Genomic DNA, 15,453 nt, shown 5'->3' on the forward strand with positions numbered 1-15,453 from the left:
TCTCTGTATTCATATCAGTGAGCTGAGAATCGTCCTTGTCTGCATTATCACTTCGGTAAAAGTGGACGTTAAATAAAGCTAATTCACACACACTGCTTTCCTTACTTGCCGTCATTTCCGATGAAAAAAAATGTAAGCAATCGAAAGTATCGAGATTTTGGCGTTTGATGTTTTCCGTACAGCAGAGTCAACAACGAATAACATTGGCGACAAAATGTGCTTAATATTATTACATGTTTACATCACGTGATAAGAAGAAGAGTTGATACGATATCATAATACGTTAAAGATCGCCCGTTAATCCGGGAACATGGTGGATATCAGTCGATAACTCTCAGGTTAGTTTTAAGTATAGTATTTTATGATTCGGAAGAATTGATTCGTGTGTCCGCCAGGTGATGGGGTGACTTGGGTGTCATTTAGTCAAGAGTGTACGTGACAAGGAGTACAGTCACTAGCCAAACCTCGTGGGTGTTCCCCGGTTCCCTTCCCTTGCTCCCCCCTCTCTCTCTCCCTCTCTCTCTCCACGTGTTATTTTAGAAAAACAGCATCGATAGGTTATTATTTATTTCGTATGGCCATATTATAGTATAGTATAGGTTTTAACATTTCGTTTAAAAACATATTGGCGCATTATGGACAAAGAATTGTGGCGTCATAACACAAATCGAAATCCGTCAATCGGTGCACAATTGTCAAAGGAACAAGCATGTCAAGTTGTCAAGTTAGGCCAAGTTACAGGATAACACCTTTTGGATTATCGTTTATTTGAAGTAGTTACTGTAAGAAGGCGGAACTCGTTACGTGTCTGAGAAGAACTGATCGTAAGAAGCGCCAGGATATTGCAGAATGTGACCGACAGAAAAAGATGTTATAGATATCCGTATGCTACATATCAATTTAAAAATAAAATAATGTCATACAAAATGGATAGAATTATGAATGAAAACTATATAGCTAACATTGACCGACATGGAAGAACTATAGCTTACATTGACAGGAAAGAAGCCTTGACAGTTGGAATTCGAAATAAGAGTAGACCGTATAGCACCACTTTTCTGGTAAAATTCCCCCCTTTTCACACTCCATGTACATGGCCTACGTCGGTTATCCCAGTCCGTGCAGAACAGAAACACTTTAAACGCCATTTCATTTCACCATAATTCTATTAGTAAGTGCTGGAGAACCACAGTACACGCATAACAAAATCGATAAGACAAACCTGCGGATACCGATAAGTAAGAAAGCATATTATTAAACGCCTAATGGATGTGTCAGTATTTGCCACAATGCTGGTATATTATATATACATGTATATCTAAACTTTATCTTTCAGGTTTGGAAATCATGGCGATGTGTAGCGATTCTAGTGGCTGGGCCAAGGCAGCACTGGTAACTCTTATAATAGGCCTGGTTTTACACATAGCTGGTTGGGCCACGTTAAATTGGATGGCCTACAGCACGACAGGCAATGTGTTAACGTACGAGATTGGATTATGGCAGATGACGTCATGCAATGATGGCGATTGTAAAACAGTTAGCCTACCAGAATCTTTCGTTACGGGTAATTAAAGAAAAAAATATGATTTTACAGTTTCGTTCTATTTATTTTTCTGATTTTTTTGTTTTTTTTGTTTTTTGTTGTTTTTTTTTTGTTTGGAGTACACGTCAAAACTAAACTGAAACGAAATTGACATTTTATTTTATACAAACTGACACATTTGCAATGAGTTTAGTTCAAATGGTGAAATGTTAAACCCAGTGGTGTTGAGTTGTGGTAACGCCGTCCCCTTACAATTCTCTAATGTATGGAATTTTAATTCTTTAACAATTTCAGTTATTGCTTCCACTTTTGTAGCATCGTCGTATACATGTTTTCAAGTTAATTCAAACCGGGATCATGGGACCCGGAGCTATATATAACAGTGATTCAAAGAAATGAGCGCAATTCATATTAATTCTCATGTAAGGAATTTTGAAGCAACGGTCCCTAATAAGTATAGCCATCTGATATGTAGGCTATCTATATATTATTTATGTTAAACAAAGATGGAAATAAAAGATCGAAGACATTCTCCGAAGAACAATCATTATATTGCCACAATAAGCAAAAATATATGAGCACTTTGTATTTTTTTAAAATTATTTTTGAATACATGTTTTAGTTAAAAATTCATTCCCATGATGGTATTTATAAAAGTATGGTATATTTGGTATACTTGTATATGGAAAGTAAAGATATATAATATTACTAGAAAAATATTAGATTCCCCGTTAAAAAAATTACGGCTCGGGTAGTTCATTTGGATAAAATTGTTTTCAGATAGATTTGGAGCAAAATTATGGTAGATAAAATAGTTTTAATATGTTTTAGTCGGTGAGATGATATCTTTAAATTTTATGAATTACCAGTACCTTCTTCAGTCATTTGAATTGATAGGAGGAATCTTATTTATGATCTTTAAATAAAAGTTAAAATTATATTTACAGGGTTATTTCAAGGAGTTCGTGCTATGGAGACATTGACATTTATTGGTCTATTTTTTACGACTATCCTGTCTGCGGTTTATGTTATGGTTGACGCAGCTCGTACTAGAAAAGTTGCTGTTGCTTTGCTCGCCCTTTGTATTGTTGTTGGTAGGTATTGTGGGAGAAATATTATATATTATTAGCGGCCCAAAATAAACCCATGATCTATATCTGCGAAATGTTGGTTTAAGAAGGCGGGGGCTAATGTTTAGATTCTTAAACTGACATTAATTTTGTGGGTAGGGTGCGTTAACAATTAAAGGATGGGAGACTCTTTTCCTTGGCACGACACTTGACTAAATGATATACTTACATGTATATAGAGGCTGCTGGAAGAGAACTAATTGGGGTAACCATAATGTTATGGTACATTTCATAATGTACTTGTGGGTACGGCTCTTTAGACGTTGTAGCAAACCACCGCTCTTTGACACACAAAACAACCCTAATTCATTGTGTGGCCAACATAATACATTTCAATTATTTACTTGCGGCTAAGCTTTTGTAGACGTGGGAGGTAGGCCTAACAACTAAACCCCTTGTCACTCCCTTGAGATGTTTATCATTATTAGAACAGACCAACTATATGATCATCTCCATTTTAATCAGGAGGGGGTGGGGTGGCCGAATGGTTATTGCGTCAGTGTTGCATCATACGGCCTATCATTGAGTCAACTGGCATGGTTTCGATTCCCCGGTTGTAGGTGACAAGGAGTAGGGTCGCCTGTCCATCCTCGTGGGGTTTCTCCGGGTCCTCCGGTTTCCTCCCACTGCTAAAGACCTCTACGTGCAAGCGAATTATTGAAAAAAAATTGAACCATGTGTTAGTCCCGAAATGACATGATTTATGTCGAGTGGACGTTAAACCCTCCCTCTCTCTCTCTCTCTTTCTCTCTCCATTTTAATCTTAATATAATTTCTGTTTCAGCCGTATGTTCATTTATTGGGATGATTTTGTTTTTGGCTTATTTTCCTGATCCTTATGTGGTGTCATATTCTATGGGACTGACTATTCTCGCCTTGTTGTTATTGCTCGTATCCGGGGCTTTTATGATTCCTGACGTCACAGATTTTAGAGAAAAGGAGCCGTTTTATTAAAAGACAAATTTTGTCATTGGTGACATGATCAAAACTATAATCTATTGATAGATAATGTTCTTTTACATGAAAAAAGAAAACAAAAGATATACTAAATAATAATCAGTTTCATTTCGTTTGTTTGTAGTTGTGCCACAGTGTTGTGTAAAAATAAGAAATTTAAACGAAACGGAATTGTTTTATAATTTTTAATAAGAAGCGGTTATTTAACAGATCTGAACGTCTTTGATTTAGAACGAAATAAATTGTTGTGTACAATTTTAATTACTGAAGAGAGAAGCGCTGTTCGGTTATATTTTGACATTCAGGTCACAAATTGTCGACTGTTGAACACACCATCCGTCAATTTTTAGTTCACAACATACCGACAGCAAATGAGGTTTTCCATTCATTAAAAATTCAGACGTGACACCGTCCCTTGATGTACGCGTAACATTTTTTCAAATTATAGTAGGGGGTAACGTGTTTAGCCAAACTTACATTATTTATACAGGATTGTGGAAATATTGCTATTTTCAGTTATTTAAAGACGCCGTACACTATCAATATATTATTTATGTCTCACTCCCGACCTTTAAATCACGTAGAAAGCAAATCAACATACTTACATTTTTCATCAAAACGACAGCGGTCGTCTCCCTTTACCCTTTACCTGAGCTGTTTATTATTTATCACCTGAGTAATGCAATATAAACTGGAATGGGGTTTAATGTCCCACTTTTCTGCACCGACTGGTCTAATGAAGACGGACATACGACCTACTCTTATTTCGAATTTCAACTGTCAAGGATTCTTTAACGTGCACGCGAATGATTTTTCGTCCATTCCGAACGACTATACGTTGTTCAGTAAAAAAAATAACTATGTACGTAAACATTAATATAGGGGAAAGCAATAAACCATGACAGCTTGTATATTTACTGTAATAAGTATGTAAGTTGTAAATATAATTAAACTTTTATTGTCCAGCCATAAAATAACCAAGTGTATCTTAAATATAAATCATATTGATTTTTTTACCAGGAACTTGTTGTTCTTTCTTCTTGTTATTGGAGGTGACGCTCTTCGGAAAGAGCCCCCGTCAATTTAAGTGCGGTTGATATGAAACTTGCCATGCTTTTGCATCGACTAACGGATTTCGATTTTTGACATGACGTCACAATTCAAAGATGGCTCTGGTGATGATGTCACACTTGGTTCCTGGTACCTGTTATTTATTTGTTGGTTGTTTTTATATTATTTTGTTTATGGGTTCATAAATAAATGTTTGCTATCAATTGAATAATTAAAATTTAATATCAAAGTCAAAATATCAATGGTAAATAACCTTTAGGCTTTGATTCATTCGGATTGAAAAGAGGTTCATCAAAGGATTTACCAGAACAGAAGTTTATTTACAACTAAGATCATATAAATGACATATGAGTGATAGGTTATTTACATATTTACAAGATGAAGGTAACTGCGTCATTGTAATACCTCAAATGGCGGCCAGTGACCTTAATATCTTGACAGCAGAAGGGGGTGAAACTTAAAGGGGCACATGTAAGTTTAGATAAATGAAATGAAATGAGGTTTACGTCCTACTGTTCTGCTCCGACACTGACGACACTACGGCCTACTCTTATATCGAATTCCAATTGCCAAGGGATCTTTGTCGTACAAGCCAATGTGTACACGACCTCGCTTTTTCGTCCCATCCAAACGAGGAGAAACCACGCTGCAATATCCCAATGAACTTTCTAGGCCAACACCGGAAGCGACCCCGCGACCCCCAGCCCAGTGAGTCAGCGTCTTAATCACTTAGCCATCGTGGCTACGTAAGATTTGGGTAAAGAGCTGATAGTTCTCGTAATAACAGTTAAAACTAGATAATGAAAAGAGAATATGTTGAAATTCAGTCAAATTACTTCAGTCTGAGCCGAGTTATCGCCGTAAGAAGAACAGCGTAGTCTCGATTGGCATTGCTACCGAATTGTTAAGATAATGAACAAAGTCTCCATTTTTAAATTAAATCATTTCAATCGTTTTTAAATCTGTTGAAAATCCCGAGCATCGAAAGTTGGTTATGGTCTTGCTCATTTAATTTATATAAAATTTAAGGCATAAAGAAAGACCTCCAATAGGAAGATTTAGCGCCTGTATAATGCCTGTTTAAGAAGATGTAAGTTGGATTCTACCTTCTTATTGATGTAGAAAATAGGCTGGTGCAACACTCGGAAAGGGGAGGGGTTGTGGTGCCGCAGTGAGTAAGGAGGTTACAGGTTCTGATCGTTTCCAGGTGTTCTGCCATTGCCTGTCTGGAAAGGAACATCGGCTAGTTATTCGCCTGGGACAAAAAACAAAAAAAAAACAAAAACAAAAACAAAAAAAAACCCAAAAAACGTTGTTGTGCACGGTGCACGTAAAATAAAATTGACAGGTGGAAATCGAATTAGATAGATAGAAATTCAAATTTATTTCAATAGGTCGATTTCGCTGAAAGGTCTTTAGCTGCAGGAGGAAACTAGAGGACCCATAGAAAACCAACGCGGTTGAGCAGGCGACCTTACTCCTTGTCGCAAATTCAAATTCATTTCGCTTAAAGTCGAATTCGCTTAAATGTCTTTAGCTGCAGGAGGAAACCAGAGGACCCATAGGAAACCAACGAGGTTGGGCAGGCGACATTATTCTTTGTCGCATAGTAACGAGGAATCGAAACCTCGCCAGTTGACTCAATGATAGACCTGGTGATTTCAGGAAATCGAAATAAGATAAGCCGGAGTTAACTCAATTTCATTTAAAAGTGTAGTCAAGTTACGAATCAATGTCGGGTGTTTATTGAAATTAACGACGAGAGACTCTTGAACGATATATATATGTTAGGGGAAGGTTTACCGTAAGTCTAACGGTTGACCCCATGCCATATATACACCAAGTCAAAATAAGCCGGCGTTAACTCAATTTCATTTAAAAGTGTAGTCAAGTTACGAATCAATGTCGGGTGTTTATTGAAATTAACGACGAGAGGCTCTTGAACGATATATATATGTTAGGGGAAGGTTTACCGTAAGTCTAACGGTTGACCCCATGCCATATATACACCAAGTCAAAGGTTCCAAGCCAATAACCTCACCAACATTTGATTCTGCGTACCACACCAATTTCAGTTTCGCTAGAATATGATATTTGAACACGGACGTGTGCAAGTGTTATTAAAGTTGAGTAAAGTTAGTAACGTTTACCAACAATAAAACCAATGCATTTAATATAATCTAATAAATTTATCAATAGAAAGATAACTAGATTATTTTATCTACACCATGTTTTATATATTGGTATAACAATGTTATAATATCAGCTAATAGATTAGGTACATACTTAATAAACCATATCCACACGTATAAATAATTTACGAGTTATTTCCCTTTATTTATTATAATCAACCTTACACAGAAAGCCGGAGCGTTGTGGAGCTCGCAGAATATAAGCGTAGGATTACCTGTTTGGAAGCCGGCTGTGGGCAAACGCATCGAAGGCGCCAGGCGCACCACCGAGGGGTCTGGGAGACCCGGCTTGAAAATTTTGAAAACTAGACGGCCGCAAATACGTTTCATTGATGTTCAAAGCCTTTGAGTACAGCAACTAAAAAGTGTTCCAACGGAAATCCCACTCGGTGGCCAATTAACCTGAATTCCAGAAATCAGGCTGTTACTGCTGGGACTCGGCTTATAGCTGGGATAAATGGCGGTCACTTTGCTAAAACACAGAAACTGAGATTTCACACAACATATGGTATACCAAATACATGTACTACGTTTTAGTGTTACTGATGGGATTTTATGAAAGCAAACAAATGGAAAATCAAAAACCAGACGCATACTGGAATATTGTGGTAATATTATTGGTAATGTTCTCGCCCCCGTTTTTCTTAAAACGTGTTGTACAGCATCATGGGTTTATACTTTACTATTATAAAGGCTATAATATCTAACAAAAATGTCAATAGAACTCTGCCACAGAATTCTCTCTTAATTCAAATTTTAATTTTCCCGCTGCCCTGAGTCGGTCAAATAGTTCAACTTGTTTTAGATAGGGGATAAGTTCCGGATCACGTGATGGTGCCATGTCCTCTAAGTCCTTTTCACTGATACTTTGATCAGGAATGTCAAGCTCCGCATTCACCATTTTCAAAATATCAAATCGCCGAATTTTCCTTAATCCCACTTTTAGGTCTTCGACCTTTGCTCTCGTGTGATGTCGCTGCCATCTATCCAATGCGTGTCTTGCGAGAAGTTCATCGCGATCACGTGATTCGTTAATTTGAGCGATATCTCGTTCTATGGTGTGATAACCTCGTTCTGGGTGGAATAGTAAATTTCTGTATAATTTCATCCAATCTTTCTCTATATTGTCAGATATTATCTCACATATTCTATACAGTGGTCCTGAAATTTAAAATAAATTAAAGCAAAATAACTAATATAATGTCTCGTCAACACAATACTTCGGTCATTTTTATACAAACATGTGGCAGTTTTACGTTTACAAGTCTACCACAGGTAGCTAACGTAGTAGTGGTGGTGGTTCTAGAATAAGGCCGTGCTGAGTAGTAGACATACAGTAGTGGTGAGCGGAGCTAGAGAAGGAAGACTGGGTGAGTTATAGACCTAAAGTAGTTGTGGAAGTCCGGGGTGGTGCTAGAGGAAGGTCGGTGGGTATTAGACCTAAAGTGGTGGTGGGGGCTGCTGGAGGAAAGTCGGTATGGGTATTAGGCCTAAAGTAGGACGGGTAATGTAGTGTTTGATTGATTAAGGTGAAAAATGACAGGCATCACTTACGAGAGCTATTTAATGATCCTTTGTCTCTATCAGATTTGGGACCAAATGGTATACTGTAGTAGAGTTTCTCGGCTGAATCATTCGTGTTTTTACACAGACTGATTCTACGAGCAACTTCCACTGCACGTGTAGCTTCTTCATAAAAGTCCTCGGCCTGTCTCTTCTCAAATTCAGCTTCTTTTAACTGTCTTGCTAAAGCCTTGCACTCTGCCGCGAGTTTGTCACGGGTGGCTTTCTTGTTCGTAAGCCATTGTATCTTGTACCGAATTCCAGACAGTTGTCTTTGATAAATTGGTAATTTGTCTTTTAAGTCTCTTAGATCATCAACAATTTCCTCGTAATATTCTGGTAGAAATTTGTCCGATTGGCTTTCTCTCTTTATCTGCACCATCTTTTTCTCTTTAAACTCGATCTCTATGTCGAGTTCGCGTATTTTGACAACGAGTTCTGATTCTTCTTCTTTTAATGGTTCCAGTTTATCCTCCAAACTTCTACTCTCGTTCGTAAGTTTCTGCAAATCCGCTTCCGATTGACTAAGTTTAAATGTCAAGGAATGATATCTGTCTTTCGCGTCACGAAGAGTTTTCGTTCTTTCCTCTTTTGCACGTTCCAAATCACGCGCATCAGCTCTGACGTATGATCCATAATTCTCATCTGTTTTCATCCACGACGTCATTAAAAGAAGGGCAGCTCGTATATTAGAAATGGCGTCTGCGAAGAGCACGAGGAAAAGGACATTGCAACAATCTGTGGATTCTGCAAATTCTCGAACTTGGGGACAAAGATGGGAAGTATCTAAAGATATTTTTTCATTGCCTTTAAATCTCATAAAACCGGTTTTAGCATTCGACATGTGGTTTTTGATCTCTTGACGCCATTTTCCTATTTGGACCTCAAAGTTGGCGGCTGACCCGATATATCCATCCGATGTGCGATTATAGAAACTTATACAATATTTATCTAAATTGACTAAAAGTTTTTCACACGAATCCACGATGTCAGATAATTTACCTGGAAGAAATGACTGAAGCTTAAGGTAAACTTCCTTCAATAAAATTAAGTCAGATTTATTTGGGCGGTATTGTTTTGGTTTGCTGGCTCGAAAGAAGGCTTCATCGATATTTGAAGCTTTGTTGAGATCAAACACTAATACTGCCCTCATTACAGATTTAATTGGTCGAAGGTACGTTTCGATTTCATCGTGTATAGTTTTGTCGGTTCCGTAATATAACCTCTCTAGTCGAATCAATCGTTTCGTCAGCATTTTAATCTCTGACCTCATCATCTTTCTGACATCACGAATATTACGTGGTGGTGAAGCCTCGAGATGGTTTATGCCTCGTGCTTTCGATTTAATGGTGGAGAGTCGCCTTGGTGACATACGAAATCCCGCCTTCCCTATCAATGTGGGCATTCTGTAGTCGGTCACGGGATTCAACTGAAAAGAAAAAATCAAACAAAAAGGTATACCGTTATTCTATTTATTTAAAAATAAAATATAATATTTAAAAACGAAATGAAATGAAATGAAATGGGGTTTAACGTCCTACTGTTCTTCTCCTAAACTGGGCTAATGAAGACGGGCAGTGGCACTACGGCCTACTTTTATATCGAATTCCAACTGCCAAGGTATCTTTTACGTGCACACCAATGTGTACATGGGATCTCAGTTTTTCGTCCCATCCGAACGACTAGACAGCTGTCCTTGTCAGGCCCTCCGTCCTACATCACTGACAAGGGGAAACCACGCTGGAAAATCGGGATGAACTCTCTCGGCCAATGCAGGGATCGAACACCCGACCTCCAGGCTAGCGAACCAGCGTCTTACCTACTTAGCCACGTGATCCCATATTTAAAAACACGGATTCACCCAAATCAGTGAGGGTTATAATGTATCCCTCTCTTTAAGTCAGATAATAATAATTTCGAGACTTATTAATAACACGATAGTCACGGTGGCTCGACGGGTCTTGCTTGAGAAGGTTCCTAACTTTCCCCCGTCAGGGGTGCAGGGGCAAGGAATCGGTACAAAGGGGTGTCGCTCGTGTTTAGTCCACAATTGGCAGCATTTTAAAGATCCTCTGACAGAATTCGAAATACGAGTAAAGACAAGGTTAAAGTGTCCCTTATAATACACAACATGGCGTATGACCGTCTTCGTCATCCCAGTTGGCACAGAAAAGTAAGACGTTAAACCTCATTTTGTTTCATTTAGTATTAACACAAATAAGTGTATAACACACAGAATGAAATGTTGGCGGGACTTTAACGGGATTTCAGTTCAATATGTTTTTTAAAAATGCATTTACAAACATATCTGTGGTATGATCATTTTTACGTTTGTTATGATATGAAAAAAATATAACTATGCCAATTAATGTATAAAAGAGCTGTGGGGTTCAAGGGGGTTTATACTGGCTAATTGAAAGCACGAATAAATATCGATAAAGGCTTAAATTGATCGTTCTATTCACTGGTGTCAATTTACTCTTGATTTCAATACTAACAATTAGGCCATGTCTACATAATTCCGTGAGATTATCAAAATAATATTAAGTTAATAAGATATGAAATCAAATAAACGGATTGTCAATAATAATATAAGAGGTCAAGTCCGGCCGATTGAAAAAAAATCAATCAGGATAATACTTTCTGAAAAGAGAAAAATTGTTGGATTTTCAACGGGCAAGGTTAAGCGTATGCCATTGAAATGTAATATACTTCATGAAAAGAGGGGGAAATGCTGGATTTTAAATCAGTATAGGGTCAAATCCATATCATTGAAATGATATACATAAAGAATAATGAAATTCAGTTTTAACTATAATTTGAATAGTGATGTGTATGTAATTGCCTCGATTAATCAGAGGTGAGATACACCCTAATTAGCCTTCGCCCTGTGATTGTGAAAGTCTTATGTATGAATTGCGCGCTTTTTAACTTGAGCGCTATGCCGGAACATTCTCATTTTATGAAGATGTCTTAGCCGTTGGCAAACTATGATATATATATTTATATATTTATACTTATTTCAAACTGAATGGAAGGGGACCCGTTTGAAACTTGTCAAGCTAGACAAAGGTTGGTCCTAATCGTTCTAAAGAGTCTCGGTAGTCAAACGATAAGGTACTGGTCTCTCGACTAGAATGTCTCGGTGTCGAGACGTACCATCCAAAGTTTTCTCGCCCGCTGTTCACTTGCCTAGTCGTTCGGATGGTATGAAAACCCGCGATCCATTCGTATACTTATTGATTTCCTCGTCAAGGAATCCGGAGCATTTGAAATCCGAAAAAATGAAATGGGGTTTAACGTCTTACTTTTCTGTACCGACCGGGTAATGAAGACGGTATACACCATGCAGTGTGCTATGAGGGAAATTTACCGGAGAGCGGCCCTAAGGTCTACTCTTATATAGAATTCCAACTGCGGGATCTTTTACGTGCACGCTAATATGTACACGGGGAATCTGATTTCCTCCCATCCGGACGACTAGGTAATGTTCTTACCAGGCCATCCGTCCTGCACCAGTGACAAGGGGGAAACCAAGCCGGAAAATACCGAGGAACTTTCTCTGTCAAAACCGGTAGCGAGCTGAGTCCTCCGGGCATGCGAGTCAGCGTCTTACTCACTAAGACACCACGGCTCTACAATTAGAAAAAGAGCAACTGGAAACGCCGTTGTCCGAGTACGGGTAACCATAGAACGTAAATGAAAATTGCCATACTATGTTAGTCTCAACACGTATTGTGTTGATGAGTCTTTAAACCCCATTCCATACCTAATCCATCAAGATAACCATTATAAAATCTGGATATTCCGGACTATCAACTTAGGTGGATTGTAATTGACGTTATAGTAATGTGTTTAAATATTTGTTCAACATTTTGTATGACAAATAAAGCAATAGCAAATATCAAAGTCCAAATTTGATTTACACAATCTTTATCAATAGAAATATAGCTAAAGAAACGTGAAATTCTGCCGGGCCAACTCAGTCCTAATAGCAATCAAAACGAACCGGAAAATTTCCATTTAAAATTATTTGATTTGATTTGGGCTAATTTATACTTAATACTTTTCGTTTATTATTCCGTTCCGAACGAAGAGGGGGGTGGGGGCGGGGGGTGGAGGGTGTACTGAATAGGTTTCCATCTGTCCTTCCGTCCCACTATCTTTTCCAGATCGTATCTCATAAATCGTTCTCATTTTAGTTTTGTCGTTACTTTAGCTGTTTATGAGTTTTGATTTATTACATAATATCTCTTACAAATGAAATGACATCATGACTTATTTCCTTGGTTCAACATAACCAAAGTAGAGCCTGTAAAGCCTGTGTACGTAAGCTCCTGCGAATGAAAAACTTTTAAAATAATTTAAAGACATACTCTAAGATTGATCAAAGATTGCAATAATAGCTAATCTATATTAAAAATTCAACAGTCTATTTAAAGGGCCATTTGATGGGGCTTTGGACATCATTACCGGTCTGAATAAAATAAGCCTGGGGTTTTATTTTTCATGCGATATTAAAGATTCATTACTGTAAGATTTAGATAAAGGGGTGGTCGTTTTTGTTATAATAGATAATGAAAATTAATATACTGAAAAAGTCAGTCAAATTACTTTATTCTGAGCGAAGCTATGAGTGTCTGAAGTTTACACTGGATAGTCTCGATTATCAAGTATCATTGCTAAGATAATAAACAATGTCATGATTATCCATTGTATCATTAAATTATTATTATATTGTGAGGCAGTTCTAATAGGTAAATCCAGCACTGAACATGGACCTTTAAATTTATATAAACTGTTTGGAAAACGTGATGATTATATATGTTGTTAATAAAGGAAGATAATACCGTGTATAGGTCAATAGATAAACTAAATAGAATTGTAGTACATTATACGAAACTTATGATATGTGTTTACACTACAATTAGCTCCGCTTGATAATAGACACGAAGCTAGTTGACCAACATTTTAATTCCAATTTCCACGATTTTAATCGAAAACACTAAGTATACTTCGAGAATTTTGAAAAGTAATTTATTCCGCGTCTATTTACATAATATTTATGTAATGAAATTGAACATGGTTATTTAGTCGTTAGGTGTATGAAAGGGATTAGAACCGCATAATTTATCAATATGTCGGCCATTCAGGACAGAGATCTATTCTCAAAGTTGATAGGTCTCTGTGTACAGAATGGCTGTACATATCACAACAGTTTTATAATTTGCTGAATGTATATATATACAATGTACTTCAACTGTATCTTGCTTATCTTAAAAAGGTTATAGATTTTATTTAGTATGTCAATGTATTGGTTTTAAATCCAACCTTATCTATGTGGATAGTGTAAGAGTCAAATAAATCGGGATTTAATTAATTTAATAAATTTAAAATAAATCGTTGCCTAGCTTTGTATCATTATTTTGAAGTTTATAATTTATCTACCTAATAGATGCATGTTATAAATAGCTGTATCGTTATGTATCTTTATGAAAACCATTTTATGTATTAGAAAAACTCAAACTGTTCGGCGATAGGACATGTGATTGATAAGTCATCTGAATGGCACGGTAAACTGTTTGTCAAGGACTTCTTGGAGAGTGAGCCATGTGCAAAAGGGTATGTTTCCTGTGCGCAGAGCAAAACGAGGCTAAAATGTTTTGGATTTTGCCCAACTAAACCACAAAATAAAACCCAGAGGAAAATAGGTCTTTGCCCTAATAGATTTATAACAAATACTTTTTTTTATGTTTTCTTTTATATTTACTTTTAATTCTTACTGGATTAAGTACATACAGTACATTTGAACTAAAATACACTCAACCCACAAGACATTTGAACGAAAATTCATTTAATTGATGTAAAAGTTGACTGACAGGACATTTGAACGAAAATACATTTGGCCGGCAAGAATTTGCACAGCAATATATTTGAACGTTTGGGGATTTGTACAAAGAAAATTGACCGGCATGGTATTTAGTCACGCGTTATTAATTTAGAAATTTTAAAATAAAATATATCTCAAATTGTGTTCCGTTATGACACAGATCCGATTTCATTTATAAGCCTATTTGTCTGGATCGCCGGAGACGCTTTCTAATTGATTGTAAAAACCGTTCAAAAATACCACAGTTACACCATTACGGCTGAGTTCAAATTCAAGGTTCACTTCTATATTAAATTCAGGTCTTTTCATACTGTATCTAACTGAATAGTTACTTGCGTGCAATAACCTGGAGAAAAGAGAACGTGTGGCCAAATTAGTGGGGGGGGGGGCAAGCCTCTTTAGCCCCACTGCATTCCGCCGGGCCTGGGAACAGGCGTAACAACCTGGCTATCTGTATTAATGTATGTTTTGTTAAAATGGTATTGATTTAGCCGATATTTTTCGGAAATGAAATGTGGTTTAACTTTCTAATTTTCGGCAACAACCGGGTTATATGAAGACTGGTATATTTGTGCTGTGGGGAAAATTTCGCCAGGACAGCGTCATTTTCGCTTACTCTTCATCGAATATAGTTTTATGGACCTTTAAAAACCATTAAAAAACACCCTCTTCCCCTCGCTGAAATAATAAAAAATGTACCAAAGTAAGCCACTTACCCTTAAAGACATACCTAAATCGTTAATTTCCCAATATTCTCAAACACAATAATACCATCGGTTTAAAGATACAAGACTCGCTCTCTATAACAACGATACCTCAAAATTAATCGTCGTTAATATTCTGGTCAATATACACGTACAATTATATATGTATAAATAATAATAAACACGCGGCTCTTTGACAACCAAACTCGCCCAGTCATTCGTTGTCTATTATTGAGAAAGGAGATAGGTCAATATTCATTTTGTATGAATTACATACATAGGTTCATATCGTATGCTTTATAGTCTGGAGACTATAACAATAATGTATATTTTCATAGCATAATGCTAACCCATTCATAAAATGGGGTTTAACGCACCAACGCAACTAATGAAATGAAGTGAA

General features: G+C 37.0%; 2 protein-coding genes across 3 annotated transcripts; one reads left to right on the plus strand and one right to left on the minus strand.

Annotated features, from left to right (window-relative positions):
- Nucleotides 1-194: 194 nt before the first annotated feature.
- On the plus strand, nt 195-4,653 carry LOC126811543 (uncharacterized). The gene is made up of 4 exons (XM_050537229.2): nt 195-338; nt 1,337-1,564; nt 2,491-2,637; nt 3,458-4,653. The coding sequence occupies exons 2-4, from the start codon at nt 1,348-1,350 to the stop codon at nt 3,625-3,627; spliced, it is 534 nt and encodes a 177-aa protein (XP_050393186.1). The 5' UTR covers nt 195-338; nt 1,337-1,347; the 3' UTR covers nt 3,628-4,653.
- A 2,361-nt stretch (nt 4,654-7,014) lies between these two features.
- LOC126812322 (uncharacterized) lies at nt 7,015-15,191 on the minus strand. 2 transcript variants are annotated; one of them, XM_050538664.1, is made up of 3 exons: nt 15,063-15,191; nt 8,448-9,885; nt 7,015-8,054 (listed from the first exon to the last, which is right to left on the minus strand). In XM_050538664.1, exons 1-3 carry the CDS (start codon nt 15,072-15,074, stop codon nt 7,609-7,611), a joined length of 1,896 nt encoding a protein of 631 aa, XP_050394621.1. In that variant the 5' UTR covers nt 15,075-15,191; the 3' UTR covers nt 7,015-7,608. The 2 variants fall into 2 exon arrangements, with proteins under 2 accessions (XP_050394621.1, XP_050394622.1); XM_050538665.2 differs by having other exon boundaries at nt 15,077-15,156.
- Nucleotides 15,192-15,453: the final 262 nt, after the last annotated feature.

This window comes from Patella vulgata, chromosome 2 (assembly GCF_932274485.2).
Source record: "Patella vulgata chromosome 2, xgPatVulg1.2, whole genome shotgun sequence".
Lineage (NCBI taxonomy): Eukaryota > Metazoa > Mollusca > Gastropoda > Patellidae > Patella > Patella vulgata.